This window comes from Sander lucioperca, chromosome 10, assembly GCF_008315115.2.
Source record: "Sander lucioperca isolate FBNREF2018 chromosome 10, SLUC_FBN_1.2, whole genome shotgun sequence".
Lineage (NCBI taxonomy): Eukaryota > Metazoa > Chordata > Actinopteri > Perciformes > Percidae > Sander > Sander lucioperca.
Window position 1 is genome coordinate 24,204,335 of NC_050182.1, and position 14,584 is coordinate 24,218,918.

At 40.2% G+C, this 14,584-nt stretch overlaps 1 protein-coding gene across 1 annotated transcript; it reads right to left on the bottom strand.

Annotated features, from left to right (window-relative positions):
* Window positions 1-1,501: 1,501 nt before the first annotated feature.
* iffo1b (intermediate filament family orphan 1b) lies at window positions 1,502-14,453 on the bottom strand. The gene is made up of 9 exons (XM_031299606.2): window positions 13,014-14,453; window positions 9,903-9,963; window positions 9,125-9,220; window positions 8,094-8,234; window positions 7,778-7,962; window positions 7,530-7,656; window positions 6,697-6,786; window positions 5,945-6,075; window positions 1,502-4,620 (listed from the first exon to the last, which is right to left on the bottom strand). The coding sequence occupies exons 1-9, from the start codon at window positions 13,982-13,984 to the stop codon at window positions 4,524-4,526; spliced, it is 1,899 nt and encodes a 632-aa protein (XP_031155466.1). The 5' UTR covers window positions 13,985-14,453; the 3' UTR covers window positions 1,502-4,523.
* Window positions 14,454-14,584: the final 131 nt, after the last annotated feature.

The window sequence follows — 14,584 nt, forward strand, 5'->3', positions numbered from 1 at the left end:
TTTGGTAGTAAGTCTGGTGGTACCAAACCTAGGGGTCAGACCCCTTCAAAGGGTCACAAACAGAGATGGTAAAAGTACTCATTTCCTGTACTCAAAGAGAAGTACAGATACTTGTGTTAAAAAAAATACTCTGGTAAAAGTAGAAGTACTGAATTAACTTCTTTACTCAAGTAAAAGTAACAAAGTACAGGCTTGGAAATTTACTTAAAGTATAAAAGTAAAAGTAACCTTTCGTGGTGTTTCGGTTGGCACAATTTGCAGCATATTCGCCAGGAGTCATTCTTGATGCCTACTATCTCAAACATGTCTCTCAGATAAGGCCAAGGATGATTGGAAATGTCCTGCTGCTTGTCTGCCAAATCTCTGGGATCTCCATTTCTTCATTTTCAATCATGTCGCCGTCCATACTATTATGCTAACGTTACCGCCATCAAACCACAATGATTTGCCGCGAATGAATGCCGCCAAATCTGTCGAGTCGTCTTGTAGTGGTGCGTCAAGTGCAACGTATATTCCCATCCAATAATCCAATCCAATTTATTCCAAAAAATAATAACGGTAACGCCACTGAAATTATTTGAAACTAAAGTAACGAGCCAATTTTGTAAAATGTAAGGAGTAGAAAGTACCTATATTCATGTTAAAAATGTAAGGAGTAAAAGTAAAAAGTCGGCACAAATCGAAATAGTAAAGTAAAGTAAAAATGTCTGAAAAACCTACTTGAGTACAGTAACGAAGTATTTGTACTTCGTTACTTCCCATCTCTGGTCACAAAATAAATCTGAGGGGTCATGGCATGATTAATGGGAGAGGAAATAAGAAAAACAGAAACGTTTTTCTTTATAATTTATAGGGGATGTTCTCCAATTTGCTTTTTCTGTGTGTAAATTATTAGATAATCTTATGTCTTTGGGCCTCAAAGAGATATTTAAACTAAACCATCTGAGAAGTTTAGAAAGGAAATCTCTTTGGTGAATGCTAACAATCGTGTCGATGTAAATCGTAACCTGAAAATTAACTAGTGACTTTTGCTTTAAAATAAATGTTTAGGAGTAAAAAGTACAATATTTTCCTCTGAATTTCAGCAGAGTAGAAGTATACAGCGTAAAATGGAAGAACCTCAAAATTGTGCTTAAGTACAGTACATGAGTAAATATATTACTCCACCTCTGCACATACTTTTAAAATGGAAAGTTGGTGAGTTTCCTTCGTTGTGGTCACATTTAAATAAAAAAATCAACAGCTCATCAGTCAATATCTCTTTCGCAAACAGTGTCCTTGCAGATCTCAGCATCAACACTTTTTCTGTAGACTGGTCAGTATCTGGTACATTGTTTCTGGAAAGAGTTGCTGCTGTTGGTTTGTTTGAATGTAATTACAAGTCAATGCTGTTAAAACAAAAAACTAAACTCAATTGCCCTTTCTTTTTTTGTAGTTTGGGTGAACAGACCCATAATTCTTTAGGCGGACATAAAAGGCAAATAATCACTTGAACTTGTTGCTCAGTTGCATCTTTTATTCTTTCAGTCTCTCTTGACACATTACATACTGTAGCTCTGCAGTCAAGCTTCTTAGCCTTAATTACTGTCTTGGTGTTTAAAGCTGCATCGTCACACATCTGGAGTACTTGATCAACACTTAGAATTATCATCAAATTGTTTTGTGACAGTAACTGAATCTCAATATTTTGTCTCCTCTGTAAAGACATTAAGAAGTGTCAAAAACTTTTTTTTTTATTATTATTAACCGGAATCATTTCTATTGAAAAACTAAATAGAGCAATCAGGTAATTTTGTCTTAACTCAGTTTCTTTCCAGGTGTGTGACTGTGGACATTCTTCATTTGCAGTCTTTGAACACAGGTATATATTCAAAGCTATATTTCCTTTACACATATAATATCAAAGCCATCTTACAGTCAATTCGCTAAAGCATTTGCATTTCAGAAGTTCCGCTTTGTTTTGTTTTTAACTTGAGTTATTTTTAAATTGACTTTGTTTGGCAACCACATACACTCATAAAGAAAAGGTACCAATGGAAAAAAGAACTCCATTATCATTTCAATATTTACAATTTTGAGGTGATTATTGTCAAAAAGACAGCTTAGTCTCAAATGCTAAACATAGAGACAATATCAAATTGGACTGGTTATGTTTCCTTCTTCTTCATGTTGTACATTTGCCCCAGTAAAAGTCTTTTTAAAAACACTCGCTATACAGACATAACACCCAAAAACATACACACTGGCACATGCATACATAGAGACTCACTCAGTGCGTAAAAGTAAAACTATACAAAGGGAAATGGCGTGTTTTATGTCTCACACAATTTATCTCTCACATCCTCTTTCTGTGTTCAAACAGTAGTGGAAACACTGCGATTAGCATTCAGCTAATTCCAACGGCCACACATGCATGAGATTACATAAGCTTCAAATCTGCCCTCTTACGATCATTATTATTGAAACAACGTGTTGTAGTGTGAGTCGTAGTAGAAGCAGAAGAAATATTTCACCTTGTACAACCACACAGAAGAAACTACAGCCAGGACTATATTTAGACAACGGTGTCTGATAATAGAGCAGTGATGGGTGGGGGGCGTTCCCCTGCCAGTGATGATTTCCAGCAGTATGCTAACATACAGTATGTTTTACTTTAGCAGTGTGTCTGAGTTAAAGTTCATGGTTGAATGTGCCCTGATAAACACAAATGAAGTTAAAATGACGTATGCGTTTGTGTTTAAATTCATTAATCTAGTACCCCACCTGCAACATGTAAAAGATGAGGAAATATCAATAGAAGAAATATAGTTTTCTTTTTCCAGCGTGTCGACATTTGTATGTTTCATGTTTTACAATAGTGCTGATTGTTTTATATACATTTTTGCTTTGCTCTTCCTTTGTGCAAACAGGCTCAACAACAGGTTTATTTTATACATCAAGCACCCTGGTGAAACAGCTTTGGCAGCTATATTTAGACATTGTTTTGCTTTTTTACAGCAATTACCTGTTGATTTACAATCTGACCATTTTATTTTGGCACTCAACAGCTAACTTACATTATTTCCTTTTGTTCTCTTTTAAAAGTTATTCTGCTCAAACATGCAGCTCTGCTCGAAAAACACAGGGCCTGACTCTAATCTAAGCATTACTGCTGAAAATGAAACTAATTACTAACAGCTACATGACACTTGGGTGTCAGTGCACTTCATCACACAGTACTTTTATTGGCAGAGAGCAGAACGAAGAGCCAACACTGACTTCAGATCAGCTTCAAGAGAATGCATTTTAAACCGTTTGCCTCAAACATGCTTCCCTCTGACACTGACAAACATTCTTCTCTGCTGTTTCTTATGAAGCACCATTAACAGTTTTGTCTGCATTTGAGATGGAGTTCTCTTTGTTATGAAATGTTGTAAATTACCTTGTCTGTGCTCTAGTTAGTTATTTTCTAAATTCATTTTCAACAATTCCCACTGGCAAATTGATGTTTTCCCTCTCGGTGTGCCAAGAAATCCAAAGTACATCAGCAATGAATAACATGGTTATACTTTTTCAAAGTGGATTCCTCCCATAAAATCCAGTTTGGATTCAGGTAATTTGCAGCAAATAAATAAGTGAATTGTGACAGAGGACCAAAACATTTTTTAGTTTTACTGTTTTCAGGATCATACCTAATTCAAGTTGCCAAGAAGGAGGAGGGATGTTGGTATTCAGAGACACCACTCTGCTGCTCCACAGCTAATGTTTGGTGTTTTATAATTTTTATGTTTGCTAAATAAAGCACGGATGTATGATTTATTTATGACTTCATGTTTGCTCTGCCTCTGGAAAGCAAGCTCTGAATCTGTAGCTGTAAGGCAGTACAATGCTGAATCATGACATCTTTTTAGGCTTTAAAGACTCATCATTATCAATATCAAACTGACTAAGTCTGCTCCCTTTGCATTTTGTTTGTTTAGTGAAAGAAGGTAATTACAGGACTGTAAATATGTGTGGAGTGGACTCTATGAAGTAACCTTACAACATGTATTTGCTTGATTAGCATCAATGCCCGGGTTATCAAGTGTTTTTACTGTGTCTGGATTGAATAAGTCATGCTATGCTTTCCTGTAGTGTACTGCACTGCAAGAACATCAGCCCCTTTACTTACAATACATTCAGGATACTCAACTTTCTGAATCTTCACAGGACAATCCATTTTTAGATTCTGCTGTCAAACACAAGATGACAAGGTCCGACCTCTCCCCTCTGCAGGGCAGTGACGTCTGCATGAAGTAGTAATGACAACAATCCAGCTCTGCTACTCAATCATAGTTTCAGTGCTAAAAGGTCTCGTCAAACCAAAGTTGACTTGCATGGACAGCAGGAAGAATTAACAATATGACTCCGTAAATAAAAGAGGTTCATATGTAAACATGGTGTTGCCATAGTTACAGGTGTGTATTGCGTCAGTGTGGTACTGTAGCTGGATGCAGTGGAGGTTACGTGACCACAGGCCCCGTTACTGCCGGAGTGAGGAAGTGTCAAGATCTCCCAGCACTGGAGGAAGGCGGAGAGGACGAATACCTGTCGTTTTCTCCCTGGTCACCATCCTCAGCAGACGCAGGTGCCGCAGAGTTACTGTTAGAGACAGAAACACATTTTGGAACATTAAGAAATATATTCCTCATGTGTCACTTTTCATTTCTTTTTTTATGTGGTACTGGAAAAAGAAAATCACTATTTTTCACTATTTTGTGATATATAATATAAATTCTATGGAAGGTTTCTGGGTCTTTTATTCAGTGCACAGAAGGTCAGCTGAACATGCAAAGGTCTCAAATTTGTTCACCGGGAAACATGCAATTCAACATATGTGAAGAATAAAGTTGTCAGTAATACATTCAAACTTTCATGGGTTTAAATGGAGCAATTCTTTTAAGGAAAATTCCTCTGAAAATCAACAACAATACACTCAACCCAAGTAACCAGACTGAAATAACAGTTTCATTGTCTCTGTTTGACCTATAATATATACACACCTTTACCTATAAGTACCAAATCACACTTTATTTTAAGACCCCCTATTTAGCATTTATTAGTCTATATCCTCGACGTTCCACTTCCGGGATTGCTCCGTTGCCGATGGAAATTCCGCCGGATTTCACTCATTTAGGCTGGATATCCGTTGCCTTGGGCTTACTTTGTGTTGGCATTTTAAACTTCGGTCGATTTATGAGGACTATGGTTAACTGCTCCTCAGATCTCTGCAGGGTTAATCCAGACAGCTATCTAGACTATCTGTCCAATCTGAGTTTACTGTTGCACGACTAAAACAACCTTTGAACGTACACGTTCCACCAAAACAAGTTCCTTCACAAGGCTATTTGGCAGAGGCGCCGTTGCTCCATACGGTGCTTAGCTCTTCCCAAGACGATTGTGATTGGTTTAAAGAAATGCCAATAAACCAGAGCACATTTTTCTCCCATCCCGGAATGCTGGGTGGACTAGCCAGACCCTCCTCCGCAGCGCCTTGGTGGAGGAAAGTCTGGCAAAGCGAGACTAAGCATTTATAAACACTAAACATTTACTAAATGGTTTATTGTTGCATATTGATGTGTTTGTTATAACAACTATAACTCCTGATGTGGGCACCCATACGTGGAGGCTGGTGTATAAACAGACAGAAACACAGTTGTAATTATATAAAATATGTCTTCATAGGAGAAGTTATAATTTTTGACAAATACTAATAAACACTGAAAATACCCTTATAGCTATGTACATTATATTGTGTTGCAGGCCATTTATTAAATGTTTGTATACTGTTTATAAATTGTATAAGGGGACTTAAAGTGTTACTAAAGGACGTGTAAAATATAGCGTTACTAAAAGAAAAGCAAATGGACAGACATGACTGGCAGACAGATAATGTAGACTGAAAGCCAGTGTGAGCGTGTGTTACCGGTCTCCACTCTGTGTGATGAGTCTCCTGCAGGTCTCCATCTGAACATCCAGGCCTCTCTTCATCGAGCACATCTCCATGTACTCATGGAGGTGTCGGTTCATGTCACTCTTTGCTGTGGCCAGGTCCAGCTGAAGTCAGAAAACATGCAGACGGACATATTACAAAAGTTTAATTTACAAGTGTATGTATGTACTGTATGTATAGTTTACTTCTGCAAAACCTACATGCAGGGAAAATTACTGTTGCTGAGTTTCATATGGCGTTATGTCTTTTATGTCATGTCAAAGTGAAGAAAAAATTATTTTAAGAGATGTTTGATTGCACATTCATTTTATGAATATATTAAAAAAGAAACAATACAATTTAACAACCAAAAGGAGGGACAAATGCATTAAGGGACTCTTGAGCCTGGACTGAGGAATTCATCAAAGCACCAATAAAAGATGGACATATCAGAAACAAAAGAACTGTGTATCACTTAATGCTGAGTCATTATGTAAATTATTTGCAACAAACTGCTGCACAAACCTCATGCACATGCACAATACACAAGAAATGCTGTGGTATTGGGCTCTCAGTGCACAATGAAAATAATAATAGCTTACCTATTATTATTTTCATTTACGGACATGAAAATAAACAAATAACACTGAGTAACACTGATAAAAAGAAAGACAGGCAACATATATGAGCAGGGAAATCGTTTAACATATTTAAAATGTTAAAATACAGAGTGTGCAGTGTCTGACCTCAATCTGGTCAATTGTCTCTTGGTATTCCTTCTCTCTGGACTTGAAAAGACATTCTGTGTCATTAATCACCTTTTCCAGACAGTCCTCCTGGTAGTGACAAAGAGAGAAGAGAGAGATTTTGAGTATGTTTGTGAAGATTTGGATATGCATGTGATAAAATGTAGCAGGAAACAGAACGTGTGTTTGTGTGCTAATCACACAATCAGACACTAAGTGAAGTTACACAACAATTAAGAAACAGCTGGTTTCATCCTCCTATCAGCTCAAATTTCACTGACTAATGCAGCTCCTCCCTTCAAAGGGAGAGCAGTTCGTTCAAATACCACACAGCCGGTAAATGAAAACAAATACCTACATGCACTTCTTGGAAACAAACACACTGTACACCAATACAAGCCAGACACTGCATCTGTCGGAGTGTGTGTGTGTGTGTGTGTGTGTGTGTGTGTGTGTGTGTGTGTGTGTGTGTGTGTGTGTGTGTGTGTGTGTGTGTGTGTGTGTGTGTGTGTGTGCACAGAGAATAGTTTGTTAACAGAAAAGGCTTTACAAGAGTGGGAAACAGAATGGAGGGACATTGTGTGCTTTGTTATCATTATATCATTATAAAGTTTTGTCCTGAATCGGCTCTGCCACTGTAAAGCAGTGAAGGTCAGTCATCACTTGATATATATATACATATACATATACATATACATATACATATATACAGCTGTTAAAAAATAATATTATTATTAGCTGTATACGACTAACCCTATGTAGATGTGATGTGATATGATTTGCTATCAGAACTCAGAGATCTCATTGAAAGGAGTCATGCGACCCCAGAATACCTCTCCTGGTGGGTGGGTGGGGTCAGGAGGCAGAGTGCATCCTGGGAAGTCCTCCCAAAGAAGCAGCGTCTCTTCAGTCTCCTCCCAGGCCAGACTGTCGCAATCATCCTCAAACTCACATTCACGCCTAAATAAAACATATAAATGCACACACATACATACACACATATTGAAAAATAATTAGTGGAAGTGCAGGACTGAAGGACAATGACATTATACTCATCATATTTCAAAGTCAGACCACTCACAGTTGGTTCAGCATCCTCTGCATCTCCTCATTGATCTGATTGGCTGATGAGCCACAGTGCTCTTCGTCTTTGACCCCGCCCCCGTCACTTTCAGAGGTGCTGACAGGTTCGTCACACTCGCTTCCGTTGAAGGACAGAGGAGTATGTTTCCGGCGGCAGTTTAGGGATGATTGGTTGTTAGGAACCTGCAGGGACACAATCAGGATTCAGACAACCACGATCAATATACAAAGTTCCACAGGAAAGGACTCTGTGGATTTAATAACACATGTAACAAATACAGATAACATTAACTGTTCAGATTTAGTCCTGATACCTGGTACATCTGGATCACATCTTCACAGTTCCTCTGCTGAGCTACGTCACAGAGACGAGCGGTGATGTCAATCCTGCGGCAGATGTCCATGTCCACCTTCATGGCTTTCTCCTGGATCTTACTGTCCAAATCTGTGAAGTTCTACAGAGAGGGTGGAAGGAACCAGATAAGACAGAGGGAAGAGAAACTAACTAGAAAAATGTTTATCTACTGCTGCATTGAATAAATCACTGCTGTAAATAAATGCATTACCAATGCTTTATAGATTTGTTGGGTTGCCCGGTTGTAAAACATCTCTGGCTGCTTTATAGCCTCCTCCAGCATGAGCGTGTGTTTCTATTACACACACATGTGTTTCTATTTGATAATACTGCAAGTATTCATGTTAATAAGTTGTTAATAAATAGACTGGGGACCAGATGCTCTGCAGCCCTTTTGCAGGCAAGTGTTCAAATGGTCCTTTGGCAGGGTCTTTGTCATCTTCCTGAATTAAAGGCCTAGCTAAAAAGCTGAAAAAGCTGAAAGAGGATAAACACCTGCCAAACATGACAAGGCATAGTTGTTCTTATTAATGTCTTATTACCAGGACCACACGGAATCTGCTGACGCAGAATGTTGCAGATTTGTCCGCAGATTTGTCCGCAGATTTTAAATAAATTAAAAAAATTAAAATAAACTCAGAATGTTAACACATCTCCACCCCAAGTAAAAAAAACAGTCAGCTAAATTCTGCAGATTTAGTGGACTCTGCTTATTACTCATCAATAAAGTATCAATAAATGGTCCAATGACACTGAAAATGCTGTGGAGTCAGAGCTTTGTTACACATGTCACACTCAAGCTATAGTTACAACTTTTTAACCCTTTATGAGGGTAAATAATAATATCCTTTCACTTTTGTTATTTAAAGAGTTGGATGCCACAGTCCATCCACTGAGATGCAGAGAGACATTATGATTACTGCTAATGTGCATAGCTATGAGTACGTATGACTAGAAGAATGTGACTGTAATGGGTTGTACTGCGCTCACATTGCTCATGAGGCCTTTGAAGAGAACCAGCTCTGCCTTCAGCTGCTGAACTCTGAGTGCCAGTTCGTCCTGACAGCCTTCACTCTCCTGCAGGTCCTGCACACATGAAGGAAGCCATAAAGAACACACATGCCGACACCCACGTCTTGCCGCATCTCTTTACTGGAAATTACAGGTGACATTATGCAAGCAACGGACATTAATAAAACAAAAGCCTATATCAGCAAAGTGCACAAAAACATTATAAATCTTAAATGCATCATCTCCTCTGACGAGCTCTAGATTTGTCTGATAGCATTGTAATTGTCTCTTCTCCCTGTTGACTTATTCATTATGTGCTACAACAGGACCCTTTTCAGTCTCAAGTGGTGTTTTACTGCATGTGGTCTCCTGTTGATGTGGTGCTGCCTGCTAAACTAGGTCAGGTGCAGATTCCTGGCAATAGCACACGTATGTTTAAACTCAAAAATACATGTGCACGCATTTACACACCTAGCCAACCACACACACACACACACACACACACACACACAGGAAATCAACAAACCACACAGCTGCAGGAAGCACAAATATGGTAACCTGACAGTAGGTGACAGTCTGATAAAAATAACAAAGCTCTATTTGCCAGCAGAGTGAGAGCTTAATGCTGATCGTTGTTGGTCTCCAGCTATGTCTACACACCTACACACCTACACTCACTCACTCGCTCGCTCACTCACTCACTCACTCACTCACTCACTCACTCACTCACACACTCACACACTCACACACACGTTACCTCTTGTAGGTCCCCAATTTTCTGTTGCAGATCCATCCTCATAGTGTATTCTTCTTCCCATCTTAGAGACACACAGATATAGGTAAACAACATTTTAGTGACTTGTAATGTAAACAGACAGGGAACATACAGACCATTGGATTCACATGTGCACAGGATCCATTTATGCATCTTCCAGACCCACTTAGAAAGGCAGTTATGAAGGGATCCATGACTGAAGTATTTCAGGAGGTTGAAAAGTCAATAGGGCTGAAATGCATTCTAGCTAAATGTTATACAATTTTAAGTGCATCTGTCTTGCCAAACCAGTACTCTATGATAACAATATATATTGTATCACATGACATTACTGTCCAGGATTCACGATGCTGATCTACAGTTGGCAGTAACACATTAAGATATGCAGCAATGTGACAGCAAAGACGAAGAAGACAGCAATGCTGGATGTAAAATGCTAACAGGCTTTGCAAAAGTCAACACATTTGTCAGACCTCAAGGATACACTAATGTGTTTTAGTGAGTAACACTGAATGTAAATATAACTTTTGTTTGTTTACAAGGAAATATATTAAAATCATCCCATAAAACTGCAACTTCGGAATTAGTCAGCAGTCAGTTTACAAAAAGAGGAATGACATAAAAGGCTGGTTGTCAAATATGTGTGCCTGTGGATCTGACAATAAAACGTAAATGCAGTTTAATTAAATCATATTAGGATACAAATCTGGATACAAGTTGAATGAAACAATCAGGTGTAAATGGGAAAAGTGTGAGTGATTGATTTGCTTATTCACTCACTGATTGTGTGCAACTATGGTGCAGCTAGGACGACTGGCCCAATACATTTAAAAGCCTGAGCACAGATCCTGTATGTGATCTCAGATTCAGTGACTTCATACAGCACACGTGCCCAGGGGAAATCCACTCACTGCAGAGTCTGTAGCCTCTTATATAAATGCTGTTTTAAATGCAGAATGCTGCGGCACATCGACACCTTTGGGAATACTTAATCTGAAAGAAACTGAGTCATGAAACAGGAGTTGTTGTTGTTGTCGTAGAGGATGCTTGTTTGATCAGTAAGGTGAGAGCGAACAGAAAGACGAAAAGTGCTTCCTTCTGCAAGCCAAGCCCCCATCCAACAGTTACAGCTTGCAGTGCATGCTGCATTGCAGATACTGTGTGGAGTGTGGAGAGGGGGATGCGCAGTGGGAGAGAAGAGAGGTAGAGAGCATGAGAGAGGGAGAGGAAGTGTTCAGTGTGTGGGATTGTCTGGGGTTTATGTGAGAAAGAGAACATGAAAGTGTGGTGGACAGAGTGGGGGCATGAGGGGCAGGGACTGAGGGAGGGTAAAGGGGGAGCAGGGGGAGAAAGTTGTCCTTGAATTAAAAAAAAAGCAAATATGAATGTACAAAAGAGCCAGAGAAGGGTAAAACCACAGTTGGAAAGAAAAGCTAAATGCACCAAAAGCTTTAAGAATTAAATTAATAAATGACTCACAGGGGCAACAGACATTTCATTATTAAATTGGGATCTGTTAAATATAAATATAAATATTTGACTGCATAGGTAATGGCCATGAGTTTCACTGTAATGCCCCTATTGTCTAAAGGTAAACTGATACCTACAGTAAGCTCACAGAGGCTGAGAAACAGCTCAGACCCCTTACATAGGGCTGAACAGAAACTGATTTGAACACTAAGTGGGAAACGGTACTGTATGTCACACACCTTGATTCACAGGTAGGGACAAAAAAATGTCCACTTTTTCAGGTCAGTAAATCATTCAGTCTCAAGTCTCCACATACAATTAAATATGTCTTATGTCACACAATCTTAGTAATTGACATCATTCTGCCTCATTCACAAAGAGCTCACTATACTGTGTTCAGGATCTCTTCTGTGAAGAATGCATGGCTGCTCATTTGGACATAATATGAGGGAATTCAGTGATGAATGTGCTGGACCATGGGGGTTACTGTAGTTCACTCAGGACAGATAATACGTAATCCAAAACTGTTGCATGTCCTTCAAATTCACACTAGGATTTAACAGATGTGGGTTGTTTTCTCCAATGATGTCAAGAAAAAAAACACCATAGGAGAGTTCACACTGTGTTCTTGCAGTGATCTACAACACAGACAGCTGTCATCCTAAACTGGAAACCAGAGCATCCACATTAGAACTGGTGCACTGGCGATGGAGTGATTGTGGGTTCAGAAGTTGTGTTTGAGATGTTACATGATCCTAGAGCAGCAATTAACGATTATTTTCATTGTCAAGTAATCTGCCAATTATTTTCTTGATTCTTTGTTTTGTCTATAAAATGTCAGAAAATGATGTAAAGTGCCCATCACAATTCGGTTGCCTGTTTGCCCTTGTTGCTTAACAAATAACTGAAACAATTACTAAATTACAAAAATAATCAACTAATCATTTCAGCTGTAGATCTAACCTAAATTGTAAAGCTTACGTACATCATAAATGGCCATATCGCTGAGTAAAATCACTATGGGTGCTGTTAAAGCATCATAGGGTTTGTTTCAATATTTACATTGGCCTAACAGGACCACCTCCAGGATTTTCTGTTAGATAGCTTAATCATTACGGTCTTTCATCTTCAGAGGCTTGTTCAGTTTCATAAAATAAAGATCTGCTGTATAATCAAGATGAGCTCTATTTCAGGATGGATTTTACCTAATATTCCTGTAAACTAAGCCACCCATGGCTGAGTCATCTGGGCAGCTTCATGAGCTCTGAAGGTAACATTTGTTCAACAGTCTGATCTTTACACGTCCCTACAACGCTTTGACCTTCATTCTTCTTTATATTTAGCTTGTGATGTGTTTATTTGTTGGGTGTATTTCTAGCAGCAGCACCTGCCTCTGTGGTCAGATATGAAGTGGGTGCAGGGTCAGACTGGCGGTGATGGACGGTGAGGGTTTGTGCTGACTCTGCTTGTTGGAGACAGCTGGTCTGCAGCTGCTTTACAGCTCTGCTCACTGCTCTAAAGCATTACACACACTTAAGAAAACTAAAGTACATCCTCATGCTCAGTAGAAAGCCCCCTGAAGGGCCTGTTACAAGTGCAATAAAAGGGGTTCACTCTATTTACCTGCGTTTATACTCATCTCTCTCCCTCTTCACTTTGGCCAGTACATTATACAGGGCTCTTATCTCAGGGGTGATGGTGTCAATCTGGACCCCGACTCCGTCAGGGTGCACCCAGGATACTCCTGGGCTGGTCAGACGCTCTGCACCAGGGCCAAACTTGCGGGTGTGGTTGTAGGACCAGATGGTGCCTGGGAGGAACCGTGGAGGGGGGTTGGTGGAGCTCCCCGGGCCTGCGCTGGTGTTGGAGAAACTTTTAGAGCCAGAGCCAGGGGAGTCCACACAGGGAGAGGCCTGGCTGATGGTGATGGCTGGGTTACAAGTGGCATTTGTTTGGGTTGAACTGGAGTTTTCTGCGGATGCTGTTGTGAGTGGCGGTGTGAACAGTGTTGTAGGCCTCCTGGCTGAGTTGTTGGTGTTGTGGAAGGGGAGGGATCCGGGCTTGAGCGGGATGGTCTCGACAAATCCGGTCTGTACACCTGCCTCCTGGGTGTGCCCCCTGCCCTTACAGCATCCACCTTGACAGCAGTTGTCATCCAGCGCCTGTTGCAACTGCTTCTCTAAAATCTTATTCCTGCGCTCTAATTCGTGTACTTTTGCCAAAAAGCATCTGAACCTCAGGTTGAGAGTTTTCAGGACGCTGATGTTGGATCCCAAGTCGTTTCTGAGAGCCATGGCTGCGGGGGGATGTGGCACAGCGCGGTGCTGGTAGTGACTGTGGTTGTGGTGGAGGTAAAGTGAGGTCTGTGAGGGTGCGGTGAAGTCAGGCCCCGGATGATCAGGCCCCTGCCCGTGCTGCTCACCCAGAAAAAAGGACGTCGGGTCCGGTCCACCGAAAACGGCGTCTGACAGGAGTCCTGAAGGAGAGTCCGGGTGTCCGGGAGCTTGACTCTGATGCTGTTGGAGATGCGTGTTGGCACCCAACAAAGGATTCATGCTATGGTATGGAAAACTAAAGCGCTGCAGATCTGGCATGAACACGGACGGGAATTGTCTTGCTACAACAGAATAAAACGGATCAATAATAAGTAGCTGTTAAGCGTAGAAAGACGTGTGCACAAAACGCCAGTAGCCTACCTACCTGATTATATAGCTAACCGTTTCTAAATAAGAATCTTATTCTTAAAGCTGAGAGGTCTTAACGCCGGCTGATGATCAGTGCTCTCTAACCGTCCGCAACAAAACATCCAAAAGCGGCTCCAAATGGGCTGCGACCAAGGATACAAAATGCGGCGCCTCTCGGTAAGAGATGTTTTGCAAAATAAACGTAATTAAACGAAGAAAATGACGCAGAGCGTGAATGAATAACACAGAAATCCAGTGTCACCGCGTCACTGAAGTTCTGGCAATAAGATGTGACCGCAGGCAGGAGCAAGAGCTGCGGGATTGGAAGAGCATTAGAGCACGGATACCGTAAACACTAGAGTAGAGTAGCGCTCCATTATCTGTTGGTTTTCTGTGGAATACAACACTCAATAAGACCCCTTTTGTTCGAGTTTGTTTTGTACAAGATACTTATTGTTTAGATTTGGATAAAATTAGGAGCCATTGGTAGCCTACATGAATGATAAAATA

Bases quoted from the DNA above. Each gene is read 5' to 3' on its own strand.
- iffo1b (XM_031299606.2), bottom strand. From the start codon at position 13,984: ATGCCAGATCTGCAGCGCTTTAGTTTTCCATACCATAGCATGAATCCT. The intron at 7,657-7,777 runs GTGAGTGGTCTG...TGTTTTATTTAG, and splicing joins CAGAGGATGCTGAACCAACT to GCGTGAATGTGAGTTTGAGG. The intron at 6,787-7,529 runs GTATTCTGGGGT...TGTCACTACCAG, and splicing joins CCACCCACCCACCAGGAGAG to GAGGACTGTCTGGAAAAGGT.